The sequence below is a fragment of the Spodoptera frugiperda genome, chromosome 9, assembly GCF_023101765.2.
Source record: "Spodoptera frugiperda isolate SF20-4 chromosome 9, AGI-APGP_CSIRO_Sfru_2.0, whole genome shotgun sequence".
Lineage (NCBI taxonomy): Eukaryota > Metazoa > Arthropoda > Insecta > Lepidoptera > Noctuidae > Spodoptera > Spodoptera frugiperda.
In genome coordinates, this window is record NC_064220.1 from 11,177,052 (window position 1) to 11,195,806 (window position 18,755).

General features: G+C 34.8%; 2 protein-coding genes across 7 annotated transcripts in view; both read right to left on the minus strand.

Annotated features, from left to right (window-relative positions):
* LOC118271145 (E3 ubiquitin-protein ligase UBR1) overlaps positions 1-16,133 on the minus strand; it is a 52,604-nt gene extending 36,471 nt beyond the window's left edge. For 3 of the 6 annotated variants that reach the window (XM_050695927.1, XM_050695929.1, XM_050695925.1), the window contains exons 1-2: positions 15,724-16,133; positions 12,045-12,150 (exon numbers count right to left, since the gene is read on the minus strand). In XM_050695927.1, the coding sequence (XP_050551884.1) occupies positions 12,045-12,133 (89 nt within the window). In that variant the 5' untranslated portion in view covers positions 12,134-12,150; positions 15,724-16,133. Of the gene's footprint in view, positions 1-5,177; positions 5,210-12,044; positions 12,151-15,723 lie in introns of those variants that run through there. The other 3 variants (XM_050695923.1, XM_050695924.1, XM_050695922.1) reach the window with 1 other exon arrangement.
* A 413-nt stretch (positions 16,134-16,546) lies between these two features.
* Positions 16,547-18,692, minus strand: LOC118271336 (protein arginine methyltransferase NDUFAF7 homolog, mitochondrial). Its single transcript, XM_035587391.2, has 6 exons — positions 18,183-18,692; positions 17,957-18,097; positions 17,749-17,868; positions 17,397-17,657; positions 17,124-17,315; positions 16,547-16,845 (listed from the first exon to the last, which is right to left on the minus strand). Exons 1-6 carry the CDS (start codon positions 18,600-18,602, stop codon positions 16,657-16,659), a joined length of 1,323 nt encoding a protein of 440 aa, XP_035443284.2. The 5' UTR covers positions 18,603-18,692; the 3' UTR covers positions 16,547-16,656.
* Positions 18,693-18,755: the final 63 nt, after the last annotated feature.

The following is an 18,755-nucleotide window of genomic DNA, read 5'->3' on the forward strand; positions in this document are numbered from 1 at the left end:
ATTCTTTGAAAGTCGGATAAAATACGAGGCGAGAACCGAACTACTTAACGAGAGTCGGACACATTAGAGAAAGGGGACAAATAGATAAATGGTTGAGAAAAAATAACTTTTATGCACACAGCCTAGATTCTGAAAAATAAAGTGATAAATACGACCTGAAGGCTAGATGTAACATATTATGTATGTCAGAATGTTTTTAAACATAATTATATTGCTGCATAGGTTATTTTCAAGCTCGACTGATAAGCAAAATAGGGTGTTGAATTGGATAAAAAATATGTTTTGGATTGAGTGAGAATGCAGGCTGAGTTTCTATGAACCATTGTGGTTTTTAGTGCGTACAAATATGCCTTATTCTTCCAAATCGTGAATATAGACTGGAGACTAAAGCCTCAGACAAATAATACGACCTACAGAACTATTATTATAAACTAACGTAACTCAGAAAACCACCAATGTCGTAATGCAGTTTTGGAAGCACAAAATAATAATTGTTTGCATCAGTTCTCCAATTGCCGGTCAAGCAATCTCTCAAATTATGTATGGTAGCCGTACATCAGTAGTAGACTAACATATCACGTCTAATATCACTACTACTACGTCTATTATCACGACTATCATAACACGGGCTACTGATGTGATGCATTATAAATATTATTAAACATGTCATCATGAATTCCTCTCAGTCATCAGTCATCACACAAGCAGACATTGTAGGTAAATATTAACAATAATAACAACAACTGATGACTTATCTAAATGTCATTGACCTTCGTATGATACTAAAATCGCATCATTTTAATTTTCCCCATTTCCACGCTACATACAGGCAGACTAAAGTCGATCGACTATTCTGGAAATATGTCTAGCCGTACACGCAGACATCGCGTGTTTACTTTTTTAAACAAGAATTTCGTTGGCATGTGTACTGTGTACTGAACACTTACTTTAGTTTAATTGTTTACTTCATTACATTATGTAACACCGAATGCTTTGTTACATTATGCTCTTAAAGAGAATGGCTCGTTTTATAACTACATATATTTTCTTAGTTTCTTTTGAGTGATTATTAATGTCATGTTAGTAAATATGAGAGTTACAGACTGATGACTTACAGCTTCAAAATAAATAGCACATTATGACTTCTATGTAAAGATATAGAAAAAGAAATGAATTTAAAGAGACGAACAATTTTACCAGATAATGGAGTAAACATAAAATAGGTCAGAGTCATATACTATAGCGAGAAGGAGAGCAACATGCCACATATTTTTATCTAAAATGCACGCGAAAATTTCATTAATAAATGCAAAATTATACATACTACGCCACAATAAAACGTGTAATGTAATTATTAATAACGAGTTTATGTGAAAAATGTACTTAAAAATCGTCCCCTAGCCGACCTCTAGCAGTGACGTCGTTTTTCCGGACAGTTCTAATAAGTTTGAGACAAACAAGCACCATATGCAGGTATAACCTTACGAGAACAAAGCTATGAAGTCACGTCATGACGTATGCAGTGACCATCTATATAAAGAACAACAGAAACACGCAAGGTAATAATAAATATGAGTCAGTACTCCACACAATCGGTATCAGAAAATAGTAGACAACCTCGCGTCTAGATGACCAACAAATCACGTATCGCTTGAATCTAGATCATTAACCAGAAAAACTCGGTCACTAAACTTTATTAAACAACTTCTAACTCTATTTCTATATGTTAAGGTTGATAATTGTATGGGGTAGTGAGATAGCTTCTGGCATTTTGCCAGGCAGCCTCTTCAACGTCACTACCTGTTCTAAAAGACCTTGGGCGTGACACTGAACTCATTCAACGAAGGTTGCTCTTCATGCCATCCGCGAAGGTGTTTCAGGGAAAAAAGAAAATGGATTCCGTCAAGTCAGGTAGTACTAAAATAATATCGTATGATAATAATCATGAACCAAATAATAATATAATTTAATATGCCTTTTAATCATTTGATAACCACTTTTACAGCGTGCTGGAAGGCAATTTCGAAACACAAAATCCAGTAATAGGTATCATTTATAAAGACATCTGTCGAAAAACAAACTCATACTTGATCAGACTTACTTTAGCAGTTAATCTAACAAGGTCAAGTCATAAAGGTCGTAAAACTGCAATTCAAAGTGCCGAAACTAGCAAGTTATTGAACAGCCACGTTGTCACCTATAGTTTGCAAAATAGCATTCCATTATCGGCCTCTCCACACTCTCTCGCGGTTCTATAAAGCGATTACCATTAAACCGCGTAATGGACGCAGATACGTTATCGCGAAAACCAAGGTGATTGTAGTAAAACATTTCCCACTTTCAGTCAGTTACGTGAATTTTCGAGCAAAATAATCGATATTGTACGATTCTGAGAAGGTTTTAAAATAGAAAATTTTATTTAATCATGAAAGTCAGAAGAAGTTGCATGAAGTACCTAACAGTACAGAGTCAAAGCAGGAGTTAAAACGGGGTGGTTTTTAGGAGTCATTAGTAATTTTCACCACCCAAAATAAAATGTGCTCTCTGTTCTCTTAGGTAATCGTATGTTTTACTGAGACGGCATAATATGCAGAACCAACGATTCCATGTGGAGGAAGATTAGGACAATATTCAAAATAAGATTGACAACGACTTGAAATGTGCTGCGTGCAACACATCCTTTCTGGGTTAATCAAATAAAGACAAAGCACAACACTCCTTAATAGCACATGTACACTTGTCTGCAAAGAATTTAATAAATACACGGAAGGACGGAAATAATGCCTTCTACACCAGAACATAGAGGTTACTTTTAATTACTTTGCGGAAATGAGATTGTGACTTCAACGGAGTGAATAGGGTGGCCTATATAAGGCCCTACTTCGTAAAAGGCTTTTAAATTAATGTTTTAATGCAAGCCACGTATGACTGTTGATAGCTTATTAATAGACAAGAGTACTCCATCGATGGCATCGCGTCGTTTGCCAAAAGCCAAGTGGTTAAAAATTGACATATTTTAAGTTACCGTAAAAATAATATTTTTGAAATCGTAAATAATGGAATCCAAACGAAAATGAATTATATAATATCGGTGCAAAGTCTGTATTATCGTAAGCGCACACATGCCAGAAGATAAGCAAATAGATGTGGGTCAATCAACGTAACGAGGTTCAATACTTACAGCATAGATAAAAAATAAAACATTGTGACGTCACTATACATACCTACTCTAACTCGTGCATTATCTGTGCTGCACAATATGGAGGGAAAATGGTAACACATATTTTATTATAATGTCTTACCTTAAAGGTATTTTTCCTTATTGTATTATTAATTAATCTAGTACGTTTATTACTGTGTTAATGACATTTTCATACCTATATTCTATTATCTGAAAGCAATTTAATATTATGGTCTTGTGGTTTTACTTGTTAATAGAATAGTTACAGGTACTTGTAAATAAACCACAATTTACTTTAAAACATATCACATTATAATGTTTATATTGAGCAAGGCCGCTGGCAAACTTTCTTATGTATAGGAAACTTATAAGCAACTAGCTTGTCAGCGACTTCGCCCGTGTTCAGGTGGGATAAAAAGTCCTATCACCCATGTCAGCTCATACCCTGTATACCAAATTTTATCAAAATTCGTTCAGTAGTTTCAGCATGATTGACGGACCATTCAAACAAACAAACATTCACATTTATAATATTAGTGTGGGTTGTAGATGATAGTAGGCTATTGAGAGTATGCTGCAGCGATTCAGGGACAGAGCTATGTAGGTTGTATAGCTCCGTCCCTCTTGCACTGTTCAGTGATCGACCATTCTGACACAATTGTAATAGCAGACTAAGGCCCCAGGGGTAGACCCAACAACATTTTGGTTACACTGGCGGACAAAATAGATGGTCCATTTGTTAGGCACTGGGCGGGTAGGCATGTGCGTACAGGTATACATGTCGCCAATTAATTTAAATTATTTTATTTGTATGTACTAACATTAGGTTAAGATTTCACTATCATTTTTTATTTACTAACAGTAGGTTAAGATTTTACTAACACTATATGGATGAACATATTCTGAAGTAAATAAATGAATTGAATTGAGAGTGATATGACTATGATATACAGAACACATTTTAATTAATGTTTTAAATGCAACCAATTAATAAATGTAACAATTCCAACTTGCATATTATTATAATTAATTCATAATCTGATGCAATTAAAAAAATACGTTACAAAGAGGATATAAATAAAACTAACGTAATTCCGTAATTAATATATTTTTTGATATTATTACGTCCGCATTTCATATAACTATTCATTTATCTTCATTTCAATGACTTTGACAATCATAATCGAATGATAAAAATCATTAACATAGATATAAAGGTATTTCGATTTAATCGTTATTATTTATTGCACACTATACATTTTATCGATTTCAAGTATTATACTAAACAGCTGACCTGGATTCGATGGGATTTTGCATAGAACGGTGTTGATCACTCTCCTTGGTGGTTTTTTTTTTTTTTTTTTGAGTGGGGATAATCGTCCAATGACTTCTCTCGCCTTGGGCGAGGCGAGAGGGAGTGTCAGACTCTTACTGACTAAAAACCACCCCGTTCCTACTCCTGCTTTTCGAACCAGAGCCCCGGTAAACCCGCTAGGTATTCCGCAGCTGTGGATCAGGCATCAGCGCTTTGGCTCTTTGAGGCGCGCACGGTGGTTGAACTTGATTTTACAGGGTAAAGCCTATATATAGTAAGGCCTATAGCCAATAACATAGAGCTGATAGTTACACTATACTAGGTAAGTAAGTCGCCTATATAATATAGAGCTGTAGGTACCCTTAGTATGAGTTTGCGTTACGTTTACGCCGCTACGAATAAACCAACCAATTAATGTCGAAAGCGCTCTCGTTTCGATCTCGTTAAACGTAAAGCAAACTCGTACTAAGCCCTCTGATAATTACACTAAACTGAATAAGAAAATCGCCTGATAGCGTTCACCTAAAAATCACCCACATGGATATTTAAAAACAGGTAACAAATAAGTAATGCCGCCCAACGAAAACAGGCAATCGATCATCAAAACAAAATATTTCTCTTCATTAAACACCGAAATAACGCCTTCTTAAAAAAAAAAAAACTTAGTTCTAAAACAATTACCAGTCATCCGCGCCCATCAAGGCAGAATCGGCCCCATGCCCCTTATTGTAACAGAGTGACACTAAACGGAGATAAGTCCTTGATATCTTATGTACCCAAACAAACCCCGAACTCGAATCATCACTTACACTATACTCTTTTAAATCCATAGTCTAAAACACTGAACAGTCTCTAAAGTCAAATTCAATTATCTACCTAAATAACAAAGCTGTAAGGTCTTAAGTTTAGTAGCACGTCTTACGTCCTTTAATAAGTCGAAGTATTCTAGTAATTTCCACAATATCTAAGACAATTACTAAGTATAAAGCAGTCTTCAAGTAAATTGTTTCCTTCCTCAGTTACATAGTAAGTAAATGAAAGTCCATAACGAATTTTGAAATACACCAGTAAAAAGTCGAGATATCTCAGACTGCCGTTAGCTCGTAAAGTCCCAATCTCCGAGTGATTCGAGAGTAGTACAATTTCTCAGTCTAAATTAAAGTTCCAAGTCTGTTTGTCACAGTTACAGTAGCCATTCTGTCATGATTACAAACACCTTCAAGTTTACGATAAGCATGTCAGTAGTTTAAAAACGTTCTTAGTAAGACCAAGTATCCCTAAAACATACTTTAACAGTAACTAATAGCTACCTAAATGATTTAACAATTCTATGTTCAAGTCTCAAAACGCATATTAAGTCACTTTGTGCACAACGCATAAGTCAATTTAAGATTCATAATTCTATGTAATCACCACTAGCACAGAAAAAACAGATTTCCATAAGTAAGTCGCAGTCTGACAATGAGTCACAATCACACTAAAAACTTGCAAAAAAACACGAACAAAACAAACCAATGTATACGAACACAAAGATAGGTTAAGACTAAACACTATCTATGATGAGACCACACAATAAATTGTACGAACGAAAAAGTAGAAAAAAAAACGTAAACAAAATACCAACGAAGGCTGCGTTTATCTGAATCAGGAAACGTAGGAAATCTAACTATCTTATCGCGATAGTAATCACGTAAAATCATTATCATTATCATTTATGTTTCTGTGACAATGTCCTCGAAAGGAACCGATACAAGCGTGGTCGATTATTCAAATATTCAAGGTTAGATTAAAGAAAAGTTCCGTCGTTCGCAAATCGTACCGATAAACTTGGCGAAATAACAATTCGGTTTTGAATAACGTTATGTAACCAGATAATTTCTGCTCACATTACCATAGAATAAACTATTTGATATCAGCGTTCGTGTGTTACATTTAAATAATTATATTAAATTATTAAAACATTAACTGCCGAAAGAAAATTGTCGGTCATCAGAAGCTTATTATTCCATAGTTGGTTATGTTGTGAAAAAGGTTTATGGGATCAATCGCAGGTGAACGTACACTTGGCAAGGACAAGAAGCAAAAGGTCTTAAGATGCATAATTTTCAATTTTTAAACAATAATTCTAACGTCATTTAACACGTCAAACATCTGTGATCTTGAGAACCCTATCCATTTACTTATCAAGGTAAAATCCACTACCTGAGTGCATTTCGATCATCAGTGCAGTGCGAAGCGCGCTCGTATACGGTCGTGTTTACAAAACTCGCGAATCGCGCGGCAATAGCCGCTGCCTGCCTTACTATGAGTACCCAACCACTCATAGCTAATGAGTTGCTGGCATTTATACAACATGCCATCGACACGATGGATGAGGTTAGCATCTTGCAAATCTGCAAATCTAACTTCAAGGAGGAAGACATTAGTAGCGGCAAAAAGTTGCTATTCCAATGTCTTGGAAAGCTGGACGAGATGCCAGCTCGCCGAAGAGACGGAACGGAGAAAAGTGTGCAGGATATAATCACCTTGCTGAAGGTGACAGATCCCGACGACGTGCCTGCATTCGTGGCAAAGGACTTGCACAAGCTGCCCCCTGTCACCTTTGATCACGTCGACGTTACCAGGTTGCTCAAGGACATCATATCCTTGAAGACAAGCCTGGCCGAGGTGCAGTCGAAGCTGATGTCATCCGAAAATACCATCGGAGAACTCCGTGCGGAATTATTGGCATTACGCAACACTGTCGTTGTAAGTGGGTCACCAACACTGTGCACCGACGACGCAAACACATGCCGCGGTGCAGCTAATGCATCGGTCAGCAGTTTTGAGTCGGCGAAGGCGCAGGCATCGCCACGTGCGGGCGCTGCAGTGAGTCACTCCGCCGAACGGCTAGCGCCTCCGGCGCAGGCTACGACACGTGTGAGTACGTCGACCCCCAAACGTGCTTACGCTGACATCGCTGCAAAAGGGGGTAAGCAGGTTCAACAGGGCGAAAAGCCTCACGCGGATCTGCATCAGGAGGTTCCTCGAAAAGAACCAGAATGACAAGGAAGGCTTTACCCTTGTAGAAAGAAAGAAAAAGAGGAAGCCTACTTGCCGCAATCAGTGCGGTACCGCATTGACAGGACATAATCATCTGCTGCGTCCTGCTGTATCAGCGACACTGCTCTACGTGTCCCGTCTGCATGACTCCACAAAGGTGGAGGAGATTGTGGAGTTCATCAAGATAAAGGCAAAGCTTCATCTGAAGGTCGAGCAGCTGCACTCTCAACACAGAGTGGACTTCAAGTCCTTTGTAGTCAGGGTGCCGACTGAACATCTGTCGACCTTCATGAAAGAGGAGTTTTGGCCGCGAGGGGTAGTCTACCGACGGTTCCGAGGTCGGCTACCGGACACTGCGCGACACACGACGCCGTCTCTTCGTGTGACCTAGTTATTAAGCACAACTTATTATTGTAATATTATTTGTAATGTATGTATAGTATTTATAAATTCTAATGTATTAGTTTATAGTATTTGATATGGGCCTATGAAGCCTGAAATAAATGAATATAAATAAATAAAATAAATAAATTTCCTTCTTAACGCCTTATCTTTATACAATCTAAGTTAAAATGATCTTCAATAAATTAAAATAAAATTAATACTGCGTAATTACGTCAATAAGTGACCTCTTTCAAAGTCGAGGAGTTTGTCATCGTAATGTGACAAGATCCTGTTCATCATTTACAGCCCGTATCGGGACTTTGGGCCGTCCTAACATGAGAGAATGAGTTTGCTTATGACATCCGCGGTAGAGTTGGGATGGCGACACATGTATACTACTCTTTCTTCACCATACGGCTCATATTAAAAACCAATTTAGCTTCCCGGTAATTTCAGTGGCCACCAAATGTGTATCCGGTGCCACCAACATGAGGTGTTGATAGGCATTTTATAAACACAAACTGTCGCTTTATAAACAATCGTACAGAAGTTTTCGAGCTTGCCATGCAAGTTTGAACATCAATTTCGATTAAAATATCTTGGACATAATATGAAGCAAGTCAAGCTAGATGCAAGTCGCTTTAATTTAACATCTAGAGTCAGGGTGCTTTTTCACCAAAGATGTGCCATATGTATAGCTAAGCTGTGAAACTATGTGACCGTTTCCACTGATACTAAACTATGTAGCTGTGCTACGAAGATGCACCGCTGCCGCGAGGAAGATCGCTCGAGTGCGAGATAGAAGGGATGCCATCCATAGCGCGCATCTTTTCATATAAATGAGTCCGTTTCCACCAGTGGTAAGCTATGTGTACCAATGAATATGATTGGTGGAAGCCAAACAGATATAGGGCAATACCATTACGATATGTCAGAGCCAATATCTGACAAAGATAAATAAAGACATTAGAACTCTGTTTAGGAAAAATTCTACATGCGTATAAATTTTATTTAAATGTCAACGTTAACGTAATTAGCTCTTCATAAAATCTGTAAGCTAAGATAATAAACTAACGCCTACAGTACCTACTTCTAAATCAAAGCCACCTACAGAGTACACGCAAAGCGTTCATTACTACGTATAACAAATCAAAACTGTCTGTATATTTGTGGATTCTAGCGTCAACGTATCAGTATGTTGGTATCTGCTCTTTGTTGGTACAACAGGGGTGTTTGAACTGCGGGAACGGCTTAATCCGCGTCCCATTTACACGCTTTGATAATATGCCAGGAGTCGGTTTAATTACTTTTAATATTTTGTCAGGCACTTTAATTCGTAAGTGGCGCCATTTTTGGGGAACTAGTGACGATTTATTATTATTAAAACCGTAACATAGATATACAGAAATGTTAAATTGTAAAGGTAAAAGTAAAAGTGTTATTTAGTCAATAAAATACACAGTAATCAGCACGCAATCTATATAAGAAAAATGAAAACAAATAAATGGCATGTTGGTGACGTCAGCTATATCTTTTCTATTGTGTTGGGTAGTTACACCTGTGCTAACCAAGGAGGAGCCACTAGTACAAACATTTTATCAAAGTCAAAGCATTTATTTCAACCAATCCTTAATTAGACACATTGGAAAGGTCAAAATTAAATCAATAACTAATATCTTTTTCATAAATATGTAAATTTCTATTTATAACCGCGTGCGTAATCAAATCCAAAAGTCATGTTCTGTCCTTATAAAATTCGGAATCTAGTCCAAGTGATGCATACTAATAAAACTAATAATAATGCGTTTGCGCAGAATGAATTGGCAAACACCTGGTGCACCGAATGTTTGGCTTTACGCAGACTTAAGGAAGTCGAGCTGATCTCATTTGTTCCGCACGAAATATAAACTCGCTATTGTTTAACAAAGGAAGCAGATTATCTTCCATCAATGGCATCAATTTGACCTTGACGACGCATTAATTACGTAAAGCAGTTAGTCAGGTTTTGACAAGTCCGCGGTAAACGGTTGGCAGTAAACGCTCTACTTTTGTCAAAAGAAACGGAGCAGCGGATCTTTCGTACTAACTAGCGTCAATATCATATCTTAATACCTTCTCTTATAGTTTATTTTTAAAGAATTCTCGTCATAACTCTTAAAATCTGCAAGTTGAAGTGTCAGACGTTGCTGGACTGAAGAAAGTTCTCAAATGGTAACCGCGGGTCGGAAGACTTAACATGTAACGTGAGCAAGCCAGGTCAGGTGAACCGACATCATTGTCAGAGTGCCAGTGGGTGCAAGCGGTGTGCTGTCGTTCCACGTGGAGGACTAAGAAGGGGGTTGGGCTGGATGTCTTCCAGTTGTCTAGTAGGCTTAGGCTTTAGCGATAAAAAGGCCATCACCTCACTCAGACATAAACGAGGAACTCACATCCACACACACTTTCAAAAGTCTTAAACAGTACAGACAAACTCAGTCACAAATCGGGAAAAAAAAACAAGCAACGATCACTGATTAGAAGGTAGTAATCGAGTAATAATTACCATCGCTTAAAGAACCACATAACTTGTATAATCTAAAACTGACTACTATCAACTACCACAGGCCTTAAACAGACTGATAAATTCGTTAAAACTAAATCTCAAAATAGCTATTATTAAAAAAAAATAACGTAAGACTTTTTATTATACACACAAACAAGTTTAGCAACAACCATTATTACTTATTTAGAATTTTAAATGGCTAATTGTCTAGTCTTTGAGCAGTACCATTATTTGGATATGTTTGTTTAAAAAGGATTAAAATAATCTTGGTCTCTCGAACTAGCTTCATTGCAGCCTCTCAGACATTCATTAAATTATTAAACACAAAATAATCAAGCATTACCCCCCCTTCCCAATCCCCGATTCTCCAACATCTCTTAAATTCTTAATCCCCGTAAGGCCGGCAACGCACTTGTAACTTGTAACGCCTCTAATGAATCCGGTGTATATGGGCGGCTCCGATTGCTTACAATCAGATAAACTCTCTGCTCGTTTACTGGCTTATACCGTAAACCCTATTTAAATTTAAATGTTTTTGTCTAAATCATTTGAGAATAACTAGCGGGACAATCTAAATATTGCCGTCCCCCATGGAATTAGTTACCGATCCCATACAAATCGTAGTTCATGTTAATGCGATAGAATAGGTAAAAAACTCAACACTAGGCCACAGAATTATAAGTAAAACTAGGCACTCAGGCTGTCAAGCCACTTTTTGTTGCCTAATTAATCATCCACCAATGTCCAAGCCTAAATGCGGAAAATAGGTACCGGTTATCGGTTTTTAAGCGCCTCTTTTCCTACTTTTTGTTAAAAATAAATACCGACCACAATGTTGAGGAAATAAGTATAAAAAAGTTAGGTATACCTAAGCATATGCATACCTAACTTTATTTTCCTTAAAGTATTAAAATATACGTCGAATTTTAATTGAAATAGGGATTAATTAGAGGTTTTCAAAGTAAAAACCCGACGTGTTATCCGATGTTACTATTTGAAACGCAAGTTTTGATCAATATTTTTTTTTTATTGTGATAGTCTTTCATGCAATACTGCTGATCAGGTTTTGATGGGATCTAAACAATCTAATGAATAAATAAATATACTAAATTGAATGACAAGATACTTTTTTCTAGCAATTTATACTTAGCATAATTTGAGCTGTCCAACCTATTTTACAAAAAACAAAAGAATAATTTTCCACTTACAACCATTCAACCAACCATTCATAATATCAAAATCGTAAACTTGCTGTAAATTTTAACAACATTATATTGAGAAAGAGAGAGAAAGAGGGTAGACCGATTTGTCTGCTCGTAAACATCCACCCGCATTTACTTCAGTTTATCCGTGATCATGGCGCTTGCAACAGTGCCGAAATATCGGAAACTCATTAAAATTGAAAACATGGTAAATATCCCATTTTAAGTTCCAATTCTAGTATTACATATATTAGAAGCAAAATTCTTAATCATATTTATGTACGTATCAATCACTAATTTAGAATGTAACTTGTTCCACACTAATTAAAAGGGTTTAAAGGTATAAATAAATTATTTATCCAGATTTTAATAGCATACCTGTCAGCTGGAATCATGTCGGCAGCATCGTCCTCCATAGATTCATCGCCAACCTCCACCTCCAACTGGACAGGGGGCGGGGAACTCATGTCCGATCACCAACACCCTGAAATGTATACAAGGATAAGTTGGTGCCAATGTTTGACCTAGTTTTATTCATCACTAGTTACTTTCGCGCGGTTCACCCGCTCTGCTTGGCTCCTATTGGTCATAGCGTGATGTTTTATAGCCTATAGCCTTCCTCGATTAATGCACTATCCAACACAAAAAGAATTATTCAATTCGGACCAGTAGTTCCGGAGATTAGCGCGTTCAAACAAACAAACAAACAAACTCTTCAGCTTTATAATATTAGTATTAGTATAGTATAGATACAAAACTAAAGAGTTTATTTGTTTGTATGCACTAAACTTCGAAACTACTGGCTCTAATTGAATAATAATTGTTTTTGTCTTAGTTAGTCCATTTGTACCAAGTATAGATAAGCTTTTAGTCAGACTCTGAGTATTAGATTACTTTCCAGTTAATTTCTACTTAGTAATGAAAATGATACTTAGCACAAATCTGCTAACAATGTATGTCTCAGTGAAATATTATACTTTGGGATGATTCATGTTTATCAATCTGTACTTATTTTTATGTCAAAAGTCATAAATGATCATGATAGAAAAAATAATACTCTCAAGAAGTTCACGAGTTCAGGAGTCCAGAGTAAGTATATGTACTTCTTTTGATTTTCTTAATCTTAATTTAATTAGTTTTAAGTTTAGTACATCTATTGATTCCTATATAATTGTGTAGGTATTTTATTTATAAATAAACAAACTCAAGTCTGCCCTTACTCGACTTTCTTTAGCTGTCCACCATACTAGGCAGATAAAGATACCCTTACAAGAAACAGTGGAAAAAATAGATAAACATTGAGATAAAACATAATATTATTACAATACCCATATAACATAACACAACAAACAGGATATCTGATATGTTCATCCCGATATGTGTCATAAATAATATAGATTATACTATAGGTCAGATAGTGCAGTCAATGACCTAATATCCAAACAGGCAATGTCAAATAACAGGTTCATAATAGCATGGTATTTAATGTTATAAACACACTATCATAGCTAATAATTAATAGCTCATAGAATGGACCTATTTTCATGTACACTCAATGCGTTCACTAGGGTAACACATGAGGTTGTGGTACATAATGAGTCAATATAATTTGTAAATGTTATTTAAGTATTAGGATGTTAATGTTAAGTTTATTTTATGTTCATACAGATATTTGGTTTTGGTTGATTTTATTTTTAAGTTTATACTGCATTTATCATATTAGGTGTGCCTGTAATGATAGATATAATGTTAGGATAAATAAATTATAAAATTAACTAGCTTCCAACGCTGTGGACAACATAACTGGTTAACGGGGTTTCATCTCAAGGCAAGAGAAGGAATGGAGTGGTTTTTAGTCAGTATGAGTCTGACACTTTCTCTCGCCTCACCCAAGATGGGAGAAATTATTGGATGGTTATCCCCACTAAAAAAAAACCATGTTCCAAATTTTTCTCTATCCCTTCAGTTGTTTTGACATAATTGAGAAACAAATACAAAACACATTTATAATATTATAGGTAGATGTGAAACTTTGTTTATTTGGTTATTTGGATTTTTGTCCATCAAACATGGTGAAACTACTGAATGGATTTTGATAAAATTTGGTATACAGACAGAGTATGAGCTGACTTGGGTGATAGGATACTTTTTAACCGATAGGAATACAGACAAAACTGCTGGCAAAAGCTAGTTTATAAAATAGGACAAGGGCATAGATGACTGTGTATGTAGTGTAGAGAATAGAGATTAAACTCTTACTTATTTTAAAAACATGCAAGTAGTATTTTTATTTTAATCCTCTTCAAAAATGTAGTAATTGCTTTTAACAATTGCTAATACTAAATATAGTATAGTTACAGTTTTCATTTAATAAACATTTTTGTGATTTTGTCCTTAATTTGACATGGAGGACACCTTTTTTCCTTTTATGTGCTATAATATTATCTAATTATAAAATGTGATGCAACAACCTAATTTGCAGTATTTTTGTTACAAAATTATCCAAATAAATAAGATTAATATGGAGACAAAACCTTTAACCATAAGTAACAAAAGGTGATGGTATGGGCAGTTGAAAGTTTGATCTAAGCATTATTTTTTTGCAATATTAAGTTATTGAGTTAATATACATCATATCATGATGAAAAATTCACTGATTCAGAAAACATATTTAAAGCAATATTACAAAAAAAAATCACTTACATCAATTATTAGTCTTTCAAACATCAATTTGAAAACATTAAAAAATATGGAGAACTTTAATAAATATATTACCTAGGTAATTAGTTATTAACACATGATGGGTAATTAGTGACTCATAACATAAATCATTAAAATCACATTTAAGATTCAATGAAGTAGGTACAAGACTATAACTTGTTTAGTAATTAAAAGAGGAGGATAAAACAACTTTATTACTGCAAATTAAATAAAATCTAATTATGTTTGTAAATGGCATACATACCTACTTCAAATGTATGAATGTATTAATATTACACAAAGACAAGATTCAACTTCCATTGAATTCATGTGCTCAGCCTTATTCACACAAAACATAGACAACCTCTTTTGTGCAATTAAAAAAAAAACTGCTGGCTGACTGAAATAAATGACTCAGCATAAAAAAATTTTTTTGTTGCAAATTAATGAAAAATATTTTTCTCTAATAAAGTTTGTGAATTTGCTATAGAATTAGTTATATATATTATTTATCACAATGACAAAATTTTAATATAAGCATCTTAATTTCTGTTCTTTGTTTTTAAGCTTTGTTTAAGAAGTACCTAATGTCTTTGTTGGTAGGAATAATTCTAAATAATAGATAAGCATTGAGTCCAGTAAAAAGGCAGTCCAACATATAATATTCTAAACAGGTGCATGTCATGTTCATTAGTTCATGAAAAACAATGATATAGCATGTATGCTCAAATGTATTCATAGACTAGGTAGTTATATCTAAAAAAAGAGAATCTAATTAAAAGTTATAGCATACCTACTTATAAGAATACTATGGTATGGTATTATTTTATTTTATATTTTGCAGTATTTATTTTTAAAATGTAATTTTAGAGGATTTTAGATGAATAAATGGTAGAATACTATATAAGAAAATAAAAGGTATCAGAATTTTATTTTAAAATGTGTATTTTATACAACATGTGTATTTTTACAAAACAATAAATGGTATTTTTTAATATAGCACGCGGTATTTTATACGATAAAAATAATCAATGAAAGCAGGTGGCTTTGTTAAGACCACATATAATGTAAGTATATCATGCCATCACTTGTATATAGCAGCCATTATAAAAATGCATTTATAAAACACATGTATTTATCAATACAGACCATTGTCTGCAAGATTTTCGTAAATATTTACATTTGTTCGCACAGAACAATGGAAAATGCGCAGATTTGCGCAACCACTGAATGATCGACCCAACCTCAAAATTAAACTTACAGTTTAACACAATAAAAAAATTAATCAATCTCACGATGTATCGCAACTGAATCGTAAAAGCCACAACAAAAGAAAATAATCATTACATTACCGTACCTTCACTTTCTCAAAATGTGTTAAATCATGCAACTGTCACTGGCACTGTTGAGAAGCGCACAATAACACACCAAGATTATGTTCAGAATTCAGACAATATCAACAGTTCACAAATGCACTTTCATCACAAAATTTTCACTCAAGTTAATATTTCATGACCATTGGCCCTACTCCAAGCAATCCACGAAAATTTTTGACATTTCCATCACAGTCCAATGAATACACATCGATGAAATTACGAAACAGAGACGATTTTCGAGTGTCTCGTATCAATTAATCACTATTATACGAATATATCTAATTAATAAGCTGCAGTTGAATAGAAATACTATATTGAGCCTTTTTTCTAAACAATAAAAATAAAAACGCGAAACTATCGACGGACGCCCGAACGAACGACCGACATCGACATCCGATTGTGCTAGTGAAGTGACGATAGTCACGGTTACTTTACCGATATTTTACAAGTTTAAAATTACCGGTTTTTTATATTTTAATTTTTAGGGCTTATTTCGGAAATAAGAATATGATGATAATTTTGTTTATATTTATTTATAAATACCAATTCTTTTATTTTCTGTGATTTATACAGTAAGAGTGTTAAGTTTTAGTATTATTTGTACGTACTTCATGACTACCTCAAGCACATCGTTCTGTTGAGCATCTTGCCTTACACCTATTAAACATGCGAATATTGTGATATTATTCCTACACTTCATCACCTTAGAGGCAAACCTAATGTCTAAATACCCAATACCTCTAATAATGCTCTAGACAAAAGCACAAAAGTTTCGTTTAAATGAATTTACAAAAAAAAAACCACTTCGATTAACAAAAACATTTATTAATAACTATTTAAAATATTTAACAGAGGCAAATATTTAATATACTACACATACAATTATTTAAATATAAACATTAACTTATTAGTTATTATCCATCTTCGGATTTCGGAGTAGAAAATCCTAATGGTGGATATTTATTTAAAATATCAACCATAGATGACGGATAAAAAGCCATGAATTTGAATCTTTCGCCCATTTTCGCTGGTTCTACAAGCATTTCATACGATTTTTTAATTTTTTCCCTGTCTTCATCAGATTTTGCATTATCCATAAGAACCTGAAATCAGTTAATATTCATTACATATTACAATAGTGTGTTAGTAATATTCATTACATACTACACTAGTATAAAACAAAGTCGCTTTCTCTGTCCCTATGTCCCTTTGTACACATAAACTTTTAAAATTATGCAACAGATTTTGATGCAGTTTTTTAATAGATAGAGTGATTCAAGAGGAAGGTTTGTATGTATAATATATGTGTTACATATTACCATTGCACCCATGCAAAGCTGGGGCGGGTTGCTAGTTTAGTTATAATTAATGACTTACTTACCTTCAGTCTGACCTCGGCTTGACATCTCTCAAGGAAGTCTTTCTGCTTGACCGGTCCCATAACCAAAGCAAAATTCTCTGTTGTTGGAGTCTTTGAAGCAGCAATTCTTAACTGAGAGAAATCCACATCAGCTGTTAAGTCACATTTGCCAGGATTTTCCAAAGGATTCACCACTTGGTGCTTATGGAAGGCCTAAAAATATAAAAAATCGTTTTTATAACATATTCCCTTATTTAAAAAGGCTAACTTAAGAAGTTTATGATTGTTTCCTACCCTAAAAGTATCACCCTTTTCTCCTTCATGTCCATAATCAGCGATGAGAGCAATTCCACCATATTTGTCTACTCTTGTGGCCAACTGCCTTGCAATTCCAAGGCTCCGGGCACTGATCTCTAGCTCTGTTCTATCTCCAGAATCTATGGGAGGTTTTATTAACGACTTGCATGAGACTGTTTCTTCTGCTGTTATTCTGTAGTAAAGTTTCTCTTGTCCATCGAGATCTATTAAGAGTTCTCGCCATCCATCATTTGTTTTCTAAAACCAGATAATAATGTTAAACAAAATTGATGGTAAAAAGATATATTATGAAAAAGATTTTAAAAAAAATTAAATTATAATTCCTTACTTCAAACTTATGTATGGGCATTACATCGAAGAACTCATGAGCAATATACCAAGAAAAGTCATTAGGTACTTTCTTTAAGTCATTGTACCAGTATACTTTAATACCACTGATCGTTTCACCCTGGAAGCAAACAAAAATACAAGTTATTACACTTGTTATTGGGTGTTATTTTAATTGTACCATTTCCATGAGTAGTTAGATTGCTTACTTCATAGTTGTGTGGCTTTTCAATGCTGACTTCTCTATGTGATACACATAATTTGTTTGCTTGTACCATCTGCATGGTTGAAGATATTTCCACAAGATGAAGACTCAAGTCCTTGGGTTTGTATCCAAGTCGGTTCACTACCTGAAACATTTTCATCCCATTATATTCCGGTATTCTTATTCCAATAAATATAAAAGTTATCAGATAAGTTGTTTATTGGGCTTACCCTTAAAATATCCAATAGTAAAGTCGCATTGCCTGGTCCTAGTTCAACTATTTGTAGTGGCTTACTAGGACCCAGCTTTTGAGTTTCAGAGAAGAACCATACCCCCAGTATCTCACCAAATAGTTGACTTATTTCTGGCGAAGTTATAAAATCGCCACCCTGGCCAATAACCTCCTTTTTCATGTAATATCCTTCGGTAGGGTTTGTGGTAATAATGTGCATGTATTCAGCCACCGTAATTGGTCCATTAAGTCTGATTTTTTCCTTTATTATAGCCATTATGCTTGGAGCGGTGCCCGGGGCAGGCATTTTCAAAGTTTTTGGATCCGGACGTTTAACAACTTTGAAACTGTTACCTCTGTTTATTGTTTGTTGTATCAGTAGTTTATTGCACCTACTAAAAATATGTCGCGAATTCATTTTGTAGAATAAAATTGAAATTAAATATTTACGGACTATGATGAAGAGGTTATTTGTTTTGACAATTTGACATTGTCAAAATTTTTAAACCACCACAGAGTTTCTATTTTTGACATATCACTTTTTTTTTCTAAAAACCGGACATTTTGACAT